At 36.1% G+C, this 20,528-nt stretch overlaps 1 protein-coding gene across 2 annotated transcripts in view; it reads right to left on the minus strand.

Annotated features, from left to right (window-relative positions):
- The window catches only part of vps9d1 (VPS9 domain containing 1), a 131,311-nt gene that overhangs the window by 56,251 nt on the left and 54,532 nt on the right, over positions 1-20,528 (minus strand). For both annotated transcript variants that reach the window (XM_028809882.2, XM_028809883.2), the window contains exon 14: positions 6,104-6,208. In XM_028809882.2, the coding sequence (XP_028665715.2) occupies positions 6,104-6,208 (105 nt within the window). The remainder of the gene's footprint in view (positions 1-6,103; positions 6,209-20,528) is intronic.

Here is a 20,528-nt window from a genome sequence, read left to right on the forward strand (position 1 = left end):
CTAAAATCATTTAAATGAATTTTTTTCCTCATTAAAAAAAGAATTTTTGAAATTGTTGCAGATTTATTAAAAAAGAAAAACTGAAATATCACATGGTCCTAAGTATTCAGACCCTTTGCTGTGACACTCATATATTTAACTCAGGTGCTTTTCATTTCTTCTGATCATCCTTGAGATCACCTTCATTTGAGTCCAGCTGTGTTTGATTATACTGATTGGACTTGATTAGGAAAGCCACACACCTGTCTATATAAGACCTTACAGCTCACAATGCATGTCAGAGCAAATGAGAATCATGAGGTCAAAGGAACTGCCTGAAGAGCTCAGAGACAGAATTGTGGCAAGGCACAGATCTGGCCAAGGTTACGAAAAAATTTCTGCTGCACTTAAGGTTCCCAAGAGCACAGTGGCCTCCATAATCCTTAAATGGAAGACGTTTGGGACAACCAGAACCCTTCCTAGAGCTGGCCGTCCGGCCAAGCTGAGCTACCGGGGGAGAAGAGCCTTGGTGAGAGAGGTAAAGACGACCCCAAAGATCACTTTGGCTGAGCTCCAGAGATGCAGTCAGGAGATGAGAGAAAGTTGTAGAAAGTCAACCATCACTTCAGCCCTCCACCAGTCAGGGCTTTATGGCAGAGTGGCCTGTCGGAAGCCTCTCCTCAGTGCAAGATACATGACAGCCCGCATGGAGTTTGCTAAAAGACACCTGAAGGACTCTGAGATGGTGAGAAATAAGATTCTCTGGTCTGATGAGACCAAGATAGAACTTTTTTTGGCCTTAATTCTAAGCTGTATGTGTGGAGACAACCAGGCACTGCTCATCACTTGTCCAATACAGTCCCCACAGTGAAGCATGGCGGTGGCAGCATCATGCTGTGGGGGTGTTTTTCAGCTGCAGGGACAGGACGACTGGTTGCAATCGAGGGCAAGATGAATGCGGCCAAGTACAGGGATATCCTGGACAAAAACCTTCTCCAGAGTGCGAAGGACCTCAGACTGGGCCGAAGGTTTACCTTCCAACAAGACAATGACCCTAAGCACACAGCTAAAATAACGAAGGAGTGGCTTCACAACAACTCTGTGACTGTTCTTGAATGGCCCAGCCAGAGCCCTGACTTAAACCCAATTGAGCATCTCTGGAGAGACCTAAAAATGGCTGTCCACCAACGTTTACCATCCAACCTGACAGAACTGGAGAGGATCTGCAAGGAGGAATGGCAGAGGATCCCCAAATCCAGGTGTGAAAAACTTGTTGCATCTTTCCCAAGAAGACTCATGGCTGTATTAGCTCAAAAGGGTGCGTCTACTAAATACTGAGCAAAGGGTCCGAATACTTAGGACCATGTGATATTTCAGTTTTTCTTTTTTAATAAATCTGCAACAATTTCAAAAATTCTTTTTTTTGTCTGTCAATATGGGGTGCTGTGTGTACATTAATGAGGAAAAAAATTTAATGATTTTAGCAAATGGCTGCAATATAACAGTGAAAAATTGAAGGGGGTCTGAATACTTTCCGTACCCACTGTGTGTGTGTGTGTGTATATATATATATATATATATATATATATATATATATATATATATATATATATATATATATATAATATTTTACTGTGCAAAAGTGGGGATTTTGTTGAACCACCTTTTGCTTTAATAACAGCCTTCCTTGAGTCTGTTGGGATAATTCTCTATCAGCAATGCACATCTAGATTGAGCAATATTTGCCCACTCTTCTTTACAGAACCGTTCAAGTTCAGTCAAATTGGATGGTGAGCATTGATGGACTGCTATCTTCAAATCTTTCAACAGATTTTCTAGGGGATTTAGGTCTGGGCTCTGACTGGGCAACATGAGAACATTCACTTTTTTCTCTTTCAGCCACTGTGTAGTCAATTTTGCTGTGTGCTTCGGGTCGTTGTCGTATTGAAAGGTGAACATTCTGCCCATCTTCAACTTTCTGGCAGAGGGTAGCAGGTTTTCCTCAATAATTTGGCAGTATTTTGCCCCATCAATTTTTACTTCTAATCTAACGAGAACCCCAGGCCCTGCGGCAGAATAACACCCCCACAACAGGATGCTGCCACCTCCATACTTTACTGTAGGTATGGTATGTTTGGGATGGTGAGCTGCTTGGATTTCCGCCAGGTGTACCGTTTGGTATTGAGGCCAAATTTTGGTCTCATCTGACCATAAGACCTTTTTCCACTTGGCATAAGAATCTTCAAGGTTCTTTCTGGCAAAGCTCAAACAAGCCTTAATGTGGCCTTTTCCTTGCGACCCTCCCGTACAAGCCACAATTGTGGAGTACTTGTGAAATTGTTGTCATATGCACACAATAAGCACTCTTTGCCATAAAATCCTGAAACTTCTTCAAAGTGGCCATTGGCCTCTTGGTAGGCTCTATTACCAGTTTTCTCCTTGCTCTTCCATCCAGTTTGGAGGGACGGCCGGAACTAGGGACGGTCCAAGTAGTACTAAACACTTGCCACTTCTTTATTATGGACTTTACTGTGTTCCTTGGGATTGAAAAAGCTTTGAGCTGTTTTTGTATCCATCTCCTGCCTTATGTCTGTCCACAACTCTATCCCCAAGATCTTTTGAAAGTGGCTTGCCACCCATAGTCAGTTGTTTACTGTCAGTTGCACTACCAAGCAAGGGAGTGCTGCAGGAACAGCTCTTTTTATGCTTCTCTAATCACACTGATTACAATTGATCAAAGGTGGAAGCCAGTAACCATGGTCTGCAATGGAAATGGTGGTTACTTACACCTGATTGTTTAGGAGGGGGGTGATCCGTTATCAATTTCAGTATTTCTTGCTTTTTATTTTTTAAAATTCTTCTGAACTGTAGCCGTGATCTCTTTCACTTGGATGTTATAGATTGCATTGAGTAAGTAAAGCTGTAAAAAATATTGTTTTGTGCGTTTTTTTTTTTTGCTTTACTGCCTTAAATGAAAAGTATTTCGAAGGGGGCGATTCTTTTCTATACCCAATGTGTGTGTGTGTGTGTGTATATATATATATATATATATATATATATATATATATTACACACACACACACAGTAATATCAATGTTTCCATATGTATCTCAGACATATACATTATACAGAATATGACTGATACATGTATATATACACAGTATACAATACATACAGTGCATACATTCACACACATATAAATATACCCATGAACATACTTTATTATACTTGAATATATATGTATGGTGTTGTGTCTATATACAAGTTTAGTAAACAAGCAAATATTACATACTCTTAAATATCAAAGATGCTCAAAAACATTAACGCTAAGTGTCCAATAATCCCTGAATTTAAGTCACAATTTATAGTACAATCTAAATTGTGCATATGCAGTCTAAAATTCCTTCTTATGCTTGACTCAAAAAAAAAAAACCCAAAAAAAAACCATACTAGTTGTCAGTATAATACTAAATCATGCTATCCTTGATTGTTTAAATGATCAGTAGGCTAATTTTTCAATCTAATCCACAAAACAGGACAGTGGTAAAAGGAGTCTGAATTGTCCAATTATCAAATAGAACTAAAACACAAGCTGTGTGCATCCATAGTTCGTTCCTTCAAAAAAAAAAAAAAAAAAAAAAAAAAAAAAAAAAAATCCAATAAATACTACGTTTCCTGGAGCTTTTTTTTCCTCAATTTGTTGATTCAAAAGGGGGAAAAAAAATGTCAAATGCTGAAATCGTGTTAATACAGTCATCATATTTAAAAAAGAGACCACACAGTAAATACACAATCAGGACTGTTTACAGCAAGGTGATGGGAAATATTTTCCTGCTTCAATCCTGCACACCTAAGCATATCACTGAAATGAGGCACACTTGCCTTGAGTTCCATAAAAAAGAGAGAGAAAATGACACAAACTGCCATACATAATCTTTAATTTCAATTTGGTTTGCTTAGAAATATGCCGCTAATCATGTTATGTTTGGAAAAATGAACCAAAATGCTCTCTTCTGAACACAGAAGTAGTTATTGCTAAAATGAGCGTAACTAATAGAACATTCTATTATAATAGAATATTCTATTAAGTAAAATTCAGATTTAAAAAGGTCATGTAAATCATTTGAAATGCCCTAACATTTGCATACGAGACAGAATTTGCACAGCTTTTCAGAAAATGAAGCAGTTTGGAAAAACTAAAGAAAAAACATGCTCCATCTTCCTAAGGATTTCTTGCATCTAAAGATTTCAACCCCTGCCAACGCCTGTGGATATGGGTGTGTATTTGCCACAGTCCATCTATATCTGGTATTCTGTAGCTCAAAATCCTACATACTGTATTTAGGATTACGATTTCAACAGGACAAAACAAATGTGTGCCTATTATTGAAAAATATTTGTTAAAATTAACGTTAATTTCAGCTTGTAGTGCACTTTACTGCACCTTGCTCAATAAATGCTTTGGGAGACACGGCTAATCCCCAAATAAAGTATGCTGTGAAACACATGAAATAAGAGTTTGCTTTGCAAACTTTGGTCCCATTTTTATAATTGGTAATATTAAATGTTTTCTATTTGAATTACATTTGAGTATAATTTAACATGAATAAACGTATGTATTAAAATGAACATGGAGTGTATGAATGGTGCCTGAGAAGAGATCACATTAAAAGGACATTCCTATCCACTCAAATTACAATTGTGTTGCAAGATGGGGGGTGGGGGAGATTTGATAAATGCTCACATTAAGCAGCTCAACACCACATCACTAATACTTTTCTCAGTACAGTGGAACCTCGGGTCACGAACGTCTCGGACCACATACAAATCGGGTTACAACTAAAAAGTTGGCCAAACTTTTGCATCTGTTCACGACCACACACTCTGGTGACGAACAAGCCAGTTTCCCTTCCGGTTTGTACGCGCCGATGATTTCCGCATGTGTTCAGTCTCTCCCTGTGCAGCGAGAGAGCGTATATATATTTACATACAGCTCGTACGGTCTGGAACGGATTAACTGTATTTACATACAATCCTATGGGGGAAAATACTTCGGGTCCACTGTACTTCTGCACGTGCATTGATCAATGCAATCACAAGAACGAGATGCTCTGCGCATGAGTCAAGTGATACTTGCATGAGCTTTGTTATATGAAATGTTACATTTGTATCTATGCATTTAATTACTCATTTATATTGGTTTGAATGCCTACTTTGTATGTTTTGCTGTTTTAACCCTATCTAATGTAGTTTATCTTTTTGACTAAATACTATCTTGTAAAACTTCTGTTAACAGGCATTTTGGGAAACCAATGAAAAAGAAGCAAGTAAAAACATTGTAAAATTGTTTGTTAATTCTCTATGGTTCATCATTTGAAGGAAACTCACCCCTCACCTTATATCAGGTCAGAAAAAGAAGTTGCTAAAAGTGTGAAGATAAAAATGTGCTTTATTTTTCACCTCTTTTCTTCTGGCTGGGTGCATATTTAATTCATGGTTAATTAGAATAAAAAAGCAAAACAGGAAATTAAAATGGCACTGCTTTGTTGCACAGCAATCCAGTCAGATGATCAGTGAATGTTTGCCATGTTTCTCTTTTTCTACGGGTACTCCTGTGTTCCTCTCACATGCCAAATATGTGCTTGTGTTACAACAATTGTAACCTGGCACCATTAAGGTATGCACAGGAGTGGATTCCACGATGGAGTGACACCATGTCCAGGTCTTGTTCTTTCCTTGTACCCAATACTGCTGGAATATATTCCAGTCCCTTATATGAGAATGTCATGTTAGGTTACATACTTGTTTCATTGCAATGACAGAAAATTAATCAAGGTCCCAGTCAAAGTGAATTAAAAAGACTTCATGATTGTCAGTTTTCCTGTAGGGGTTAACATCGGCAGTACATCTATACATGAATATATTGTACGTATACTAAATATTTCTATTGATGTGTGTCCAAGAGAAATTAATTAAAATACACTTACACACTATTTGTTATAAATGCTCTCCATTAAGTAGTGAGATAATTTAGTTTTTGTGGACTAGTGATAAGAACATTCCAGAAACAAGGCTACATAATAAGGCAATATGAACAAATTTAAATTAATCAAAATAATCCTACCCTTCATGGATGAACTCCTCCAGTGCTGCACATTCCGACACCAGTTGTGGAAAGTTACTCTTCAAGGCAACATATGACAAAATTGGAAGCAGGTCATCTGCACCACTGCAAAGAGACAAAAATGACTTTATGTGAAAATAACATGCATTAAAGCTTTACTTTGCCAATTTAGAAAAGATGTACAGATACTAACGGCAACAAACTTGTACATTATGATTTGTTTGAATGCTGGTTTATCCGAAGCGCAGTTTATTCATTACTCTTATTAAAACTGAGCTTAAAGGCATATTCTTCCATTGTTTTCCATTTTAAATGTAGTGTCTTGCTTAATTTCCCACCTAAATCCTTCATGAATGTTGCAACTAAAAGTGAACACTTAGTGAACATCATGTCTCTTATTACAAATATACGCCATTCAGATTTAGGGGAGCTTTAAATAGATAAATAAGGTGTTTTGTATTTCATCAAAACACATGTAAGCTGTGAACAAGAGTAAAAAAAAAATAAAAAAAATGCTCCAAAGTAAAAATTATATTCCAAGTAAATGTTAATAATCTAATTTTAAGACTTCTGGAATAAGTGAAATTGCTTGCAGCACTCAGCAGTTGAAAGACCAAACAATATTGTGTCAGATATATTTTCAGTATTTTTTCAGTTATTTGTATAGCAGTTGTAGATCTTTAAAAAGCCACATTTTTAGCAACATTAAATTATAGTTTATTTTATGGTTTGATCTTAATGAAACTTGGGAATCATAAACCAATAAACCGGTTACTAATCTTGGAAAGCCAATTTTTTTTAATACTGAGGCAACACTAACCTAGAGATGGAGCACTGGATTATTCCTTGCTAGTTGTGTGATGCTTTCTGACAAACCAGCCCAATGTTTCAGAGTGCTTTTTTATTATTATTCAGCAGTATAAAACTTGACTTCATAACTTATAGTGATGTGGTGCTAACGGCTGTGTGTTTCAATAGCTACTTGTGTATCAGATGTTGTGTGTTGTTTTAATACTTAACTTTCGGTTAAAAACTTATTACTTACATATCTATAATACTCATACCCATGTCTACTCTTGAGTTCCCAAAAATATCACTTAAACATACAATGTTGGCAATGTGACAAACACATCAATTTTCTATTAATTTGTGTATTTAACTGAATTATTTAAATACAGATTGCTTGTGTGGGATATGGCTGGCCGTTCATCCCGGCCAATACCCCCTGGCTGCCAGATGGAGCCCTCCCTGTAACATGGAGGTGCACCGAATTCCAGCAGGGCCTTATTGACAGTGGAGTTTTAATGCACAACCCTGCTGGATTCCACAGGGGCCACCAGGAGTCGCTGCAGGGAGGCCCAGGGATTTATAATTTTCCGTATAGCCCAGAAGTATTTCCAAGTCACGGGAACAGAACAAATGATAAACTTCCGGGCTGAAGAAAAAAAAGAGAAGTTTTTACCTGAGCCAGAAGTGCTGGATAATCACATGGACTGAGGGCTCAGAAGCACTTCCGGGTTGAGGACTATAAAAGACTGTGGGAAATCCCAGACAGAGGAGCGGAGCTGGGTGGAAGGGTGGCAACGCGTCTGGGAGTGGAGGGATTGTGATTGTTGATTATTGATTTATTAAGTATTGTGGAGTGGAGGGTGCTTTGTGCACATTTATTATTATGATAAATTCATTTTGGACTTTTATCTGGTGTCTGACGTCTGGTCTGAGGGTTCAAGGGGTCACGGGGACCCTTAAACCGTCACATTTGTTAATTACCCCCCTTAAACAATAAGGAAATCTTATAGTTCATGAAGAGGATCTAAAGTAGGGGTCCTCAGTTATAGTTCTGGTGCAGTGGCTGCAGGTTTTAAGGTTTTTGCATTAGCCAATTTCTTAATTGGAACCCATCCATTTTCTGCTAAAGCAATATGTTTTTTGGAACTATTTTTAGTTAACTTACTTGTTATGATTCAGAACCATTAACTACCTATTTCAAACAGCTGCATTTATGTTTTGATTCCTATTATTTTTAACTATCACCAGTCAGAGAGAGACAAATGACAAAGGAACCACCAGCTCTCTAGATAATTTAATTACATTTAAACCTCTGTATATACATCATGAAGCATCCACATTAATAAATGTTTACAAATAAGGGAAAAGGGAAGGATCAAGAACAAATCTGTTCTGGTCCATAAAACATTCAGATAATGTTCTCAAAAAGGAAACTCTACTGCTGCTGGAATTCTCTTGGGAGAATCAAAGCACTAACAAGCCATAAAATCAGCAAGAATTAACTTCTAATTAGGAAACTGATTGGAAAAAAGCCTGCAGCCACTGCAGTCCTCCAGGAACATAAATGAGAACCCTTTGTCTAAAACAAATAATCAGTTTCTCAGGTCTATCATGACTGTTGTTGGTCAGTGATCGAAATTTTGGTAAAGCATATATTACATTTTTAAAATAAATTCTATTAATTTATGTAAAAAAAAAAAAAAAAGTTCTACATTGTTGTCTTGTATTCAAATGGGACATTAAAATGAACAGCATAAGGACTGGTCCATAACTCTGAACTGAATATTAATGTTAAAATATAGATGGATTTGGATGTTAATATAAAGCCAGGACAGCATTTAGACATTGGTTAAAACCACAGAATGTTCAATGTAAGTCAGAACATTGGCTGGCATGCTACTGTGAAAAGATACTTGTGCTCAGATCCTGCACACATCAAAATGCCCTTGAAACAAGACAAATACAGTACATAAATATGATAAATGGCATATGCTGATGACTGCACACTTGCACACAACCACAGGAATAAAGAACTGAGAGACAACAGCAGTTGCAAATGTCTTCGGCAGTAAGCCCAGACCTGCCATTGTATGCACCAAAAATGAGCATTAACAGTATCACCCTAACATATGTACAGTATATAAATGTAACAGCAGAAAATTAGCACTATTGTATTATTTTTATTATTTGATAAAATCTGCAGATGACTAGAATGGTTTTCATTTTGAAACAGGTGCTCTATATTGCCACTCATTCAGAATACTAAAAAACGGAGATCAAAGATAGAACAAATGCCACTGTTTTTCGTTTTAAACGTGGTGTCATGGTTAATTTTCCACGTAAATCCTTCCCGAGTGTTTTATCCAAGCAGCAGATGTTAAAAGCATTACTCTGCCTCTGTATCTGCAAAACTATCCTAGAAAACAGTGTATTAAAGTTACTGTCAAACATTTAATGATGCATGATTTATTGTATCATATAAAATAAGCCACACAACACAAAGGCACTACTTAACATCTAACTGAATGGCAACCTGTTAATGCTGTGGTGCTCTTGACATCTATGCAAAAAGGACAAAAGCCGAAGTCTTTAGAGTCCCGGTGCTTCCTGTTTTGCTATACGGTTGCAAGACCTGGATGCTATCCACTGACCTGAGACGAAGACTGATTGCCTTCAGTACTGGGTCTCTTTGGAGGATCCTTAGGTACCGGTGGTTTGACTTTGAGATGTACAATTGGTTGCTCACAGAATTCCGAAAGAAGCACATTACCAGCATTGTAAGAAAGAGTCCGTTATAGCACTATGGCCATGTGGCACGAAGGTGTTTCGGCTCACAGGATCCTCATCACGGAGGACCCAAGCAGCTGGGTCATACCATGGGGACACTCATAACACCTGGCTGAGGTAGATAGATGGTAATTTCCAAAGGGAGGGTGTGATGGGTGCAGCAATACTCCTTGACACAGACATTACATACAGGTTAGATTCATTGATTTACCTTATAATTGCTTTGTAAACCATGAAGCTGTAGATTAAGTGTAGGACATTTTCATGCTTTCTATCATCAATCTCTGCATTCATGAAATACTCTTCAAACAAATGCATAAGCAATAGAGCAATCGCTGGTAAACTCAAGGTACTGGCACCTATACCACTTTTACACTGCAATTGAAGGTACCAGTATATCACAAAATGCATTATTTCATAAGTCTGTTCTGTTAACTATTGACCATCAGTTTAACTTATGTGCTATTTGGGAATGGAAAATATATAGGTTTTAATGAAAGGCTCATGTGTGACTATTAAGACTTGCTACATGTTAGATATGTAACTAAAAATCATTAAGTATTGCCTCTTCCAGGAATAATGCCAAGAAGGTTCTTTGCTTCCTGATGTTTTTAGAAAAGGAGGTGTTACAGATATTAGTTAGCCACAGATTGTTTTATCACCACACAATTTTAAAATTTGCTGTGACAAATTGTATACTACATGCAGTAAAGTACCTTTCTTGGCCTGCATGTGCTTCCTTTTTCTTTTAATTTTATGAAAGGTGAAAAACTGGAGAAAATGAATAAAAAGCCAAACAAACATGAAAACCTACTAATTTCTCACAAATGTTTTTAAAATGAAGTTCAACACTGTTCTATTGTTATGCATAAAAAAAATTTAATAATTACAATGAAAACATGTGGAAAAATGCTAAATCTAAAAAAAAAAAAAGTTTTTACTAATACTCTATAAAACACGGACATTCGGCCTTTGAACTGCAGCGAGTACCACAAAAAAATTAAATTAGTATAATCCAACTTAACATACAATTACGTAAAAAGGTCAGTTTTTGTAAACTGATTTACTCGCTTCCCCAGCTTATCTTCACACTTGACTTCATTTGTTTGAAAATGCTGTGGTGTGCGTGAGTCAAGTTGTTTAGATTAGACATGAAATGCAACACTCTGTCACGCACTCTTGTGAACACTCACTTTAACTTGGAGTTTACTTTCTAGCTTTGATTGTTTTCTTGGGTGTGGGGAGGTGGAACATCTAATTATATCTCTCCAGCATCATTTACATTTAGCAAGTGAGCTAGGATATCATGTGTTGAAAAGAAAAAGAGGTGCATTTAGAAGCCACCGTGTTAATTCTATCAAGTTTTATTTTATTGTTGTATTTTCTCATGAATATTAGGAGTTGACACAGCAGCTCTCAATATAAAAGTGCATACATTTATATCATCACATGGGTTTTTTTTTTTTTTTTTTTTTTTAAAAAACACTTTTGTATATTGTTCATGTTTTCCTTTAATACAGATACTTTTTGGAATGGTGTCAGCAACTATGAACTCACTGGAAACTATTGTACTTAAAAGCTAAAAAAATAAAAGCATGGTGTGGGTAAGGAAACGAAGCTTACTAAAGTAAACAGATTTTATAACAACAACAATAATAATAATATGTATTATATAGCACATTCCCATACTCAAAGTCCTTATGCTTTATGGTTGTCTGTCAAAAATAATCTCTGGGAACAATATTGATTATTCTTCTTGTGTTACATTTTGTAAATTGTCTGCATTGCAAACACAAAACTGCTTTTTTTAATTGAATGTTCAGAAGCCTAAAGAGAGCACTTGCAGCAGCACCACTATCAGACCAATGAATAGTGATGAAGTAAGACTTAGCCAGCTATGATCTAAATGGTTAATAATTGTGGTGGCTATTGTTTGCTGGAACAAAAGGGGTCATGTTCTACAATTTACAGTTTCAGTGAGCCAACTTCCAATTTGTGATTGGGATTGCATTAAACAGAAAGCCAAACAAATCAAAATTCAACACCAACAATTCAATTTCTAGTATTGGTTTGATATGATCCATACCACTTTACATTTCCTTTAAGCTGCATAATTTCTCTTCACAAAGCATAATATTGATTGCACTTTGTTTTTCAAAAATCATGTCCTAGACATTAGCCACTTTGAAATATATCAGCCTCTTAATGGCCAGGAAACAGTCCCTCATAAAAAATTCATTAATGTAAAACATTTTTTTGTGCATATGAAAGACATGGTCTACTAAGTTTTTGATATAAAAAAAAAACAAAAACTGCTTGGTTGTCTACCCCACTGTTTTTTCTTCAGTTTTTGGCTTGCTACATAGCATCTGGCTGGGCTTTACAAGTTGAGGATTGCATTTCAACTGTGCAATTCCAATTTGCTACTTATTTCTTTTAAATTTGGCATAAAAAAAAAAATCAGGAGGATCGTGCATAGATGTACAACTGCTTTCAATTTATAATTTATGTCTTCATATAAAAGCAAGACTACATCTCGCAGATAGAACTATTAAACTGAAATTATCAATTTTAAACCACTAAACAAGAATATATATATTATAAGGTTTCAGGGGTACAAATCCACTAGCAGGGATTTATTTAGACACAGTGATTCAGAGTATCAAGCAGGTGCAGCATTGAAGGCTCTTAGGATGGAGGGATTTATTAGCAACTCATATAATGATTATTTGAGGCAAATGAGGCTAAATATTTGGGGTGTTATTGTTTTTTTTTTTGGGTCAAAACAGAGAATCTTTTACCACTCTGCAAATCTTTGAAAAGACAGTTTAGTCTACAAAATATTTCAAATAACTGCCTAATGATTGCTGCAAGTCAGCAAAGTGGAACTTAACATCACTGTTAGAAACAACTTGGGGCAAAGGGCAAAAAATTTCCTTAAATTAAACAAATTTACTCATTAAAACACAAGAATGGAAGCAAAACATGGCCCCAAAATTATATATACTATTAGTCATAATTTAATATTTATGACTGCAACTACTGCTCTAATACACAGTTGTAACAGACTAAATTCATTCATGTGATGCTTTTCAAAATTTCTCCCTCTTGGGCCTCAGGCTTCACTGATTGCGGAAATGCTCTGAATCTTAAAATGCACTGCTTTATTTAATGGTTTAACAGTCAGAGAGAGCAGTATATCTGCTCTTAAATAGTGTATGGCACAAATATGTGCCACAATATGGATTTTGCTATAACCTTAATAATACATTGTGTATTAGAGCGAGCAAAATAATTACACAAATAAATAAATCCATAAACATGGCAAAAAGATTAAATGTTTACTCAAACATGTCTTTAGTCTAGATATAAGCAAATCAAATGATTTGTCTAATTGAAAGTGGCAAAAATTCCAAGGTTTTGAAGCTAAGAATTAAGTTACGAGCTAAGATATCTGAAAAATGGAATAGACAAAAGATGCATCAGCACAGATGCACAAAAGAGCTAAATGAAATCTGCTAAGTAAGTCAGTGAGCAATCACATACGGCTTTAAAAGTCAACACTAAAATTTTAAGTTGTATTTGCTAATCAATAGATATCCATTGCAAACTAGACAATACCCAAGTAACTAGCGAATGTGTGTGTAAACAATTAGCTACTGAATTTTGAGTCATCTGAAATTTCTATAATAGGTGGTTAAGTCTGAAGCATCAGTTTAGGATCAAAACAACACAGGCTATACCTTGCCTTTCTACTGGATTTTCCATCATCATATAAAAAGTCATTTAAATAGCTGGAATTTTAACTTTAATGCCTACAATGTTTTTTTTCTTATTGTTATAATTGAAAAATGTAAGAATTATTACATATGTAGGTTATGAATTTTAAGTAGGCTATTGCATACTATATTTAGTATTGTTTCACTTCAACAAAAAGTAAAAAAAAAAAAGTTCAACTGCTTCAAGTCGATGTGAAATTTCAAAAATAGTAAAGGAACAGCACAGTTAGCCAACCAACAGTTAAGTAACAGTTTAATGCAGGAATTTACTATCCAAGTCTTATGAACCTTTAAAGCATGTTCTATAAAAACAGCATTAATGTTTTCTGTGATATTGCATCACACTGAGCTGCTGTGAAACTTTAACATAATGTGAAAAAAATGTAAAATTCATGCTGTTCATAGGTTATGATTGGAGAAGTTAATTTAAATTAGACTACTTCAGAAAGTTTACCTTGATGGTCAGTGCATAATCAGACCTTTCCAGACAGCCAGCAACTGACTGACAAATACAGGAAGCACTAAGGTTGGGCAAGTCTTGATCAACAAAATGCAAAAGTATCAAAATAAGAAAGCCATCATAAAAATCTTCTGTAAAACATACCTGAACTCACAGTTTCAATAACACAGTATTTACACAACTTTCACAAAAAATACATGAACTTGGTGTCAAAAAAACTACATTTACCATGTCCACAATTCCAAAAGTCAGCGATTACATTGTTTGTCATTTCCTTTGTCCAGTTATAGTTGGTAAAAAATACATAATTTTCTTAAGTGTTTCAAAGCTCACCTAAAAAGCATTTTTCTGAGGGGAAAAAACCTGAACAAAGACTTTTTTGTAACATCATTATTAGGTGCTCAAAGAAAAGGTATCTCCTGTCCCGTCACTCCAAAATTCTTTACCAAATACAGGCAAATACACGTCACATAGTAAACCAATAAAAAACCTTCAGGTATTTGTAAATTGTTCCCAAGGATGAAGCAGACTTGTGGAGATCCACAATTTTTTTTTTTTTTTTTTTATATACAAGGTCCAGTCCCGGAAATGACCCTCTATCTGCCGAAGCCAGGTGTTACGTGGGCATACTCTTGGCCTGATACTGGTGCAATGATGCAAGCTAGATCGCCTTCAAGGAATCATGCTAAATGGCCGCAGTGCTGTAACGGACGCTCCTTCACAATGCAGTTAATGTGCCTCATTCGGGACTCCGTGAGCAACCACTCATTCAACACAAAGTTGAACCAGCCACACACCCCATTCTAGCGACCACATGACACTCCATGCTTTCCCAATCCATCTACTGACTTCACAGGAAGAGTCACCAGAGACATGAATGTCACTGCCGAGGTAAGTAAACTTCTCAACAAGGTTGACACTCTCTCCACAAACAGACACACTGCTGATGGCTTTGCCCAAAAGGTCATTAAAGGCCTGGATCTTGGTTGTCATCCAGGACATTCGCAAGCCCAGACATTCAGACTCCTCTCTCAGTCTCTCAAGAGCACCGATCAGAGCCTCCATTGACTCCACGAAAATCACAGCATCGTCAGCAAAGTCAACATCAGTAAATCTTTCTTCGCCAACAGATGACCCACACCTGCTGGACCCCATGACTGTGCCCAACACCCAGTCCATGCAAGCAATCCATCTTACTAACCGAAGGTTGTAAACGAGATATGGACACAGGGCGCATCGAGGGTCATGCGCACTGCTACGAGCCCGCCACAGAGAAAACAAAAAAGGTTGTAAACCGGATATGGACGTAGGGCGCAGATCGCGTCGAGGCGCACTCGCACTGCAACGAGCCCGCCACAGAGAAAACAAAAACGAGACGATTCAGCGCATATATGAATCACATTACAGTACGGAATCCCCAGACGTCCAAACTACACGGCGTAAACCGGATATGGACGCAGGGCTGAACTTGCTGTGCTCCAGTCTGCCAGCAGGTCGGTGTCAGCAAATGCAACGGAATCACGTCCCCACAAAATGAGACCGCTTTACTACAGATATGCGTATGTAATTAAATTACATTTCCCCAGACGCACCCACCCTCCATGATATGTCATCCATCCAGATATCGGACGGAACAGAAACTGATTGCCATTCTTGGATATCCGATTCGCTGGCTTACTAGTGAACAGAGAAGGAGCAAGAACACACCCCTGACAAACTCCAGAATCAACTGGGGAAAAACCACAGATATTCTGCCTCAACTCTGCACTGCGCTCATAGTACCAGTGTACAGGCTGGCCATGATATCGAGCAACTGAGGGGATCCTGCAAAGTCTCAGGATGTCTTAAACTATATGCCAAATTTATAGTTTTAGTATAAAAACTGTGGAGGGGTTGTAAAGGGAGTTTTAAAGAATTCACCTTAAATGTATGTAAAATTCTCACTTCGACTATATCTCCAATTCTCGGTAACAACCACCAATGTCTGATATAAAAACAAAAAAACATATCTTTTTAACTGCATCTATACAGTAATCAGTTGTGAACATCTAGGATTTTTAATCTAAGACTTAACTTTACTGCTCCATGCCCCACTAGGTCGTAACAGTGAAAAATGGAAAAGTGGAAAAGTCTAGATTCTACTACCATAAAATCCTTTTGTTATTTCTTCACAAAACGCCCTTGTTTGTATGTAAAGCAGTATATAACCTGCTTTAAAACCAACCAACACTGGCTGACTACCAACACACCTGTACTTGATGGCTGCTTCATTATCTCATCTTTAATATTTGTTCCCATTAACCTACCTGTATCAGCCAGACATTTCATGTGTATGCACAATTTCAAATTGAGGATTTATATCTTCAATCTCCAGTTTCCTTGATCACTTCTGTGTAAATGTTGTATGAAAAATTACAAGCTGTCGTCAGCAGTGCAGCAACTTATACCACAGTGCACACTGACCATTTTCTGCATTTATTTCCCACCTACTTGTAGTGGTGAGCAGCTGTTTATCTACAGATGCCGATTTTCAGTTATACACAAGACAGGCACATTTTACTCTTTGCCATTCCCCAGTCCTGCTACTCAGCATATTTCTAGTTACTTTAAGCTTTTTTCCCCCCTCCACCTTCTATGAACCTGAAGTAATTTAGAATTTTGTTTTACTACAGGTGAAAAAACAAACAAAAAAAGAGCGCATTTTTTTTCCATTTTGGTATACAATTACAAATCATAACATGTTATACCTCATCCTTGACCAATGCATTGCTAAAATATTGTAATAGCATTAACCATAAATTATTTGAGAATATTTAAAAGTTCATGGTTAAATCTTAATTTAGAACTATTCGAAAAACAGTTGAAAATGAAATACAGAGGACAATCAGAAACAAATGTATACAAATTGAGTTTTACCTTCAGTCTTAAATATACTGTAGGTTATTAGATGGAAAGATTATCATTTTTCTTGTCCTGCAGTGCACATATATAAGTGTGGTTTAATTTTTAGCATTGTCTTCACAATAGTTTTTTTTATTTATTTATTTTTTTTAAATAATTCACACCTCTGTTCTGTGCTTTAACTATGTAATACAATGACCCAAATTTGAGAGTATTTCTATGTTTGGACTCCCGCTGCTTCTTGTCTCAAAGGTTTAGCATCAGGTGTGACCCAAATTGGGCAAACTACATTATTCTTTTATTCCAAGCTTCACTACAAAAAACGTATCCAAGCAATCTGACCTAACAAGTTTTCTGGCTGGATTTTTGTGCCGGAGTTTACTAAACTATATGAACATGTTGGATGGACTGAGTCAGAACATGAAAATAAGAGCTTGAAAAATTCAGTCTAAAGCTTTCAAAAGACTGTGCACTTAAGGCTGATAAATATGAATTTAGAAATAATGATTGTTTAATTCAAAGTAACTTGGCGTGGCAACTGAGAAGTGAAAAGCACCCAAAACAGTAATTTGTTGTTGTGTTTTGTACTCTTTGGAGTTTGTTTCAGTTCCACAATCTGTAACTATTGTTCACCCTGAGAAGATTTCAGAAATACTTTCTGTAAGCTATAGGTGTGAATGTCTTTGTCAGTAAAACAACTATGTGTTTAAAGAATGCTTAAGGCCTGTCAAAGTGAATTCTGTGTAGAATGGATTTGGACCATTAGTCAAGCAAGGGACTGGACAGCTTCTAGAATAGAATATCATATTGATAACCAACCAAGGGGAAAAAGCACAGATTTTCCTTAAATTGTCAGAAGAACTGGAGAAGAGTTCTAGAAGTAATGCAATCATATAAATGAGAGGCATTCACACAAAGGCTATTTTTACATAACAGTTAACTATTATGAAATAAAAAAACACACCATGGTTATGATGAAATAACTGTAGTTGTTTGTATAAATATCAGTTAATTATCAAAGCTGCAAAGAAAATTTTGCATCTAATTTATTAAGTGAGCATATCCTAATACAATTTTATTTACGCTTGACCTTAGAAGAATAACATACTGGGATTGCACTTTGAACTATGCCAAGTAACAGGACTAGTTAATGGCAAAGAGTAAACTATACAATGCCAGTCTTGTGCATAAGTGAAAGTAGGCATCTGATGACAAACAGATGCTCACCACTTCAAATAAGTGGGAAAAGGCTGCAGAAGCTGATCATTATGAACTGTGGTATAAGATGCTATACTGTTGATGGCAGTCTATAATCACAACAACATACACATTTGCACATGGCACATTATTATTAATAATGATTGAAGTTAGACTAGTATAGAAAAACAATCTACACAGATATACTGTTGCCCACCCAAATTTGCATAACATGGAAAGTAGATATACCTATTCAGCAAAAAGGCTTTTTCAGCACGCAAAGATAATTTGAATATCTGAGGTTCTTACTGAGTAGGAGAGTATATTACATTACAAGAGCATTGAAGACTTGCTACCAAATGTATCCCTTAAATCAATCTGTTTTGATCTTGGTTGATATTACGGGTTGGGGCGCTAAGTACATTCCTTAAAGGTAAAAATATTTGCCAGAATCAGAATAAAATCGCTCAAAATTACTCATATTCTATCAAATGCTTAAATTTTCTTTGTGAAGATGCTTCAATAAAGATTGCAAAAAAATAATGGCAGAGTTAAAAATCTTAATAAAAAGTCACTCCTAGCCATCTGGGAATGTATCCCTCTTGCTTTAAAGTTCGTTTAAGGCATCTAAAATATCTAAATTTTGACAATGCATTTGCATCTTTTGAACTATTATGCAGCAAACTTAATCTTCCAGTTACATACGTTTTCTTCTACATACAAACTAGAAACTAGGGTCCGACTGATAAGACCGAGTGCCGATACATTGGGCCAATATTTAGCTTCTACCTAAAATAGGGATCAGTAGAACTTAGATATGATATTAAAACTCTTAAAATCAGACAATGTTCAATAGGTTATTTTACTAGTGTAGAGGGCTTCAGTTTGAAAACCTACTCAACTGAATAAATTATGCAAAATCACAGAACAATAGTTGAGATTTAACAAATGTGGACACTGAATGATTCCAGGAGCTTAAAAAAACACTAAATTCACTTATCTGACTCCAAGACTCAATTTGGCAGCCTTTTCTTATTAACAGAAGATCATTCATTTACTAACTGTTCACAATTTCCCCCTTTTTTTTTTTTTTTTAAAAAGCCTTATACAATTGTTTTCTGTGTCTCCTCATTGTCTTCGCAGCCTGCCAAAATGGTCGCTGAACAGCCTGCTCAGAGTGTACACATGACTTTCATGCAAAAGATTATACTTTTTTCTTAATAGAATAAACTTCTGAACTTTGAAACAGAACAGAAGTTTAGTTTTAACATTGTTGCATTGCACATTTGTATCTTGATAGGGAACTTACACTATAAGAGTTTACAGAGGAGTTATTTTGTCCCCTATCTGAGCACCTTTTTTTTTTTTTTTTTTTATATATAAGAGAGAAGTATTGCTTGCTTTGAAATCCCCAATCTATCAGCTTCAAAAGAGTGGGTGTTTAGACTTCCCATGCACAGACTTGCCCTCCAATGCTGCAGCAATTTATTAGACAATTTCTTAATAAATATATATCAGCCCATGCTTGTCGTCAGCTCGACAGTGATGTGCAGATCTTTCCCCTATATGATAAATGGAAACCTCAGTTTATCAACTACCGAAACATCACTTTATGTAGAACAGAAGTTTTCCCATGCCAAGAAAATGCTAATAGTCATTATAAAACTGATGTGAAACAATTTTGTATTGACCAGCAAAATCCATTTAAACTTACAAGGCAGAAAAAGATTTGTTTATCTTGTGATACAACAGAGTACCTAGAGTATCACTCATCCTTATAATACCAAAGATAGGAAAAATAAAATCCCAGGCTAAATAGTCATCTAAAAATGCACTAATAAGTGGTTTTATAGAAGTAGTGTCAAATTCAAGCTACCAAAAAAAAAAAAAAAAAAAACCCGCTCATTTCACTATTATTCAAAACATGAAACAAAAAGATTTCTTCAAAATCTCTTTTAACATGCATTTAGCATCTAGACAATAAGGCATTTTAAATATGATATGGCCAAATTATGCCTCTGGTTCTTATTTGATCTGTACATTTGCAATCGTAGCAAACACTGGCTTTAAAAAAAAATATTAATGTTGAAGGCAGTGCCCACAGAAATTCTTCCAGACTGATATACTGGAGCAGACTTGCAACAAAGTGGTTAGCAAGACAAAATGTCTAAATGCAAAAAATGCTAGTTGCATTTCTTGTACAACTGACTGCTGACCTGGATTAACTGAATACACAATGAGTGTAAGGATTCATTTTATTGACAGTAATTCAAAGATTGTTCAAGTGATTTCAATGTAAAGGACAGGACTGTGTTTCACAAAGAAGTGTACATTGTGCAGTTGTTTATGAACACTGGGAAACTGAAAGACTGTACACACTGCTGGCTTTCAGAGATGGTGGTGCAATTATGGTCAAGGGCATGAGAGTGGTTAAAATGTCTGGTATTAGCTGTAATACACATTTTCTTTAGCTTGCTATATATGATGGCATCAATTCAAAGAGTATTTGGAG

The sequence above is a fragment of the Erpetoichthys calabaricus genome, chromosome 9 (assembly GCF_900747795.2).
Source record: "Erpetoichthys calabaricus chromosome 9, fErpCal1.3, whole genome shotgun sequence".
Taxonomy (NCBI): Eukaryota; Metazoa; Chordata; class Cladistia; order Polypteriformes; family Polypteridae; genus Erpetoichthys; species Erpetoichthys calabaricus.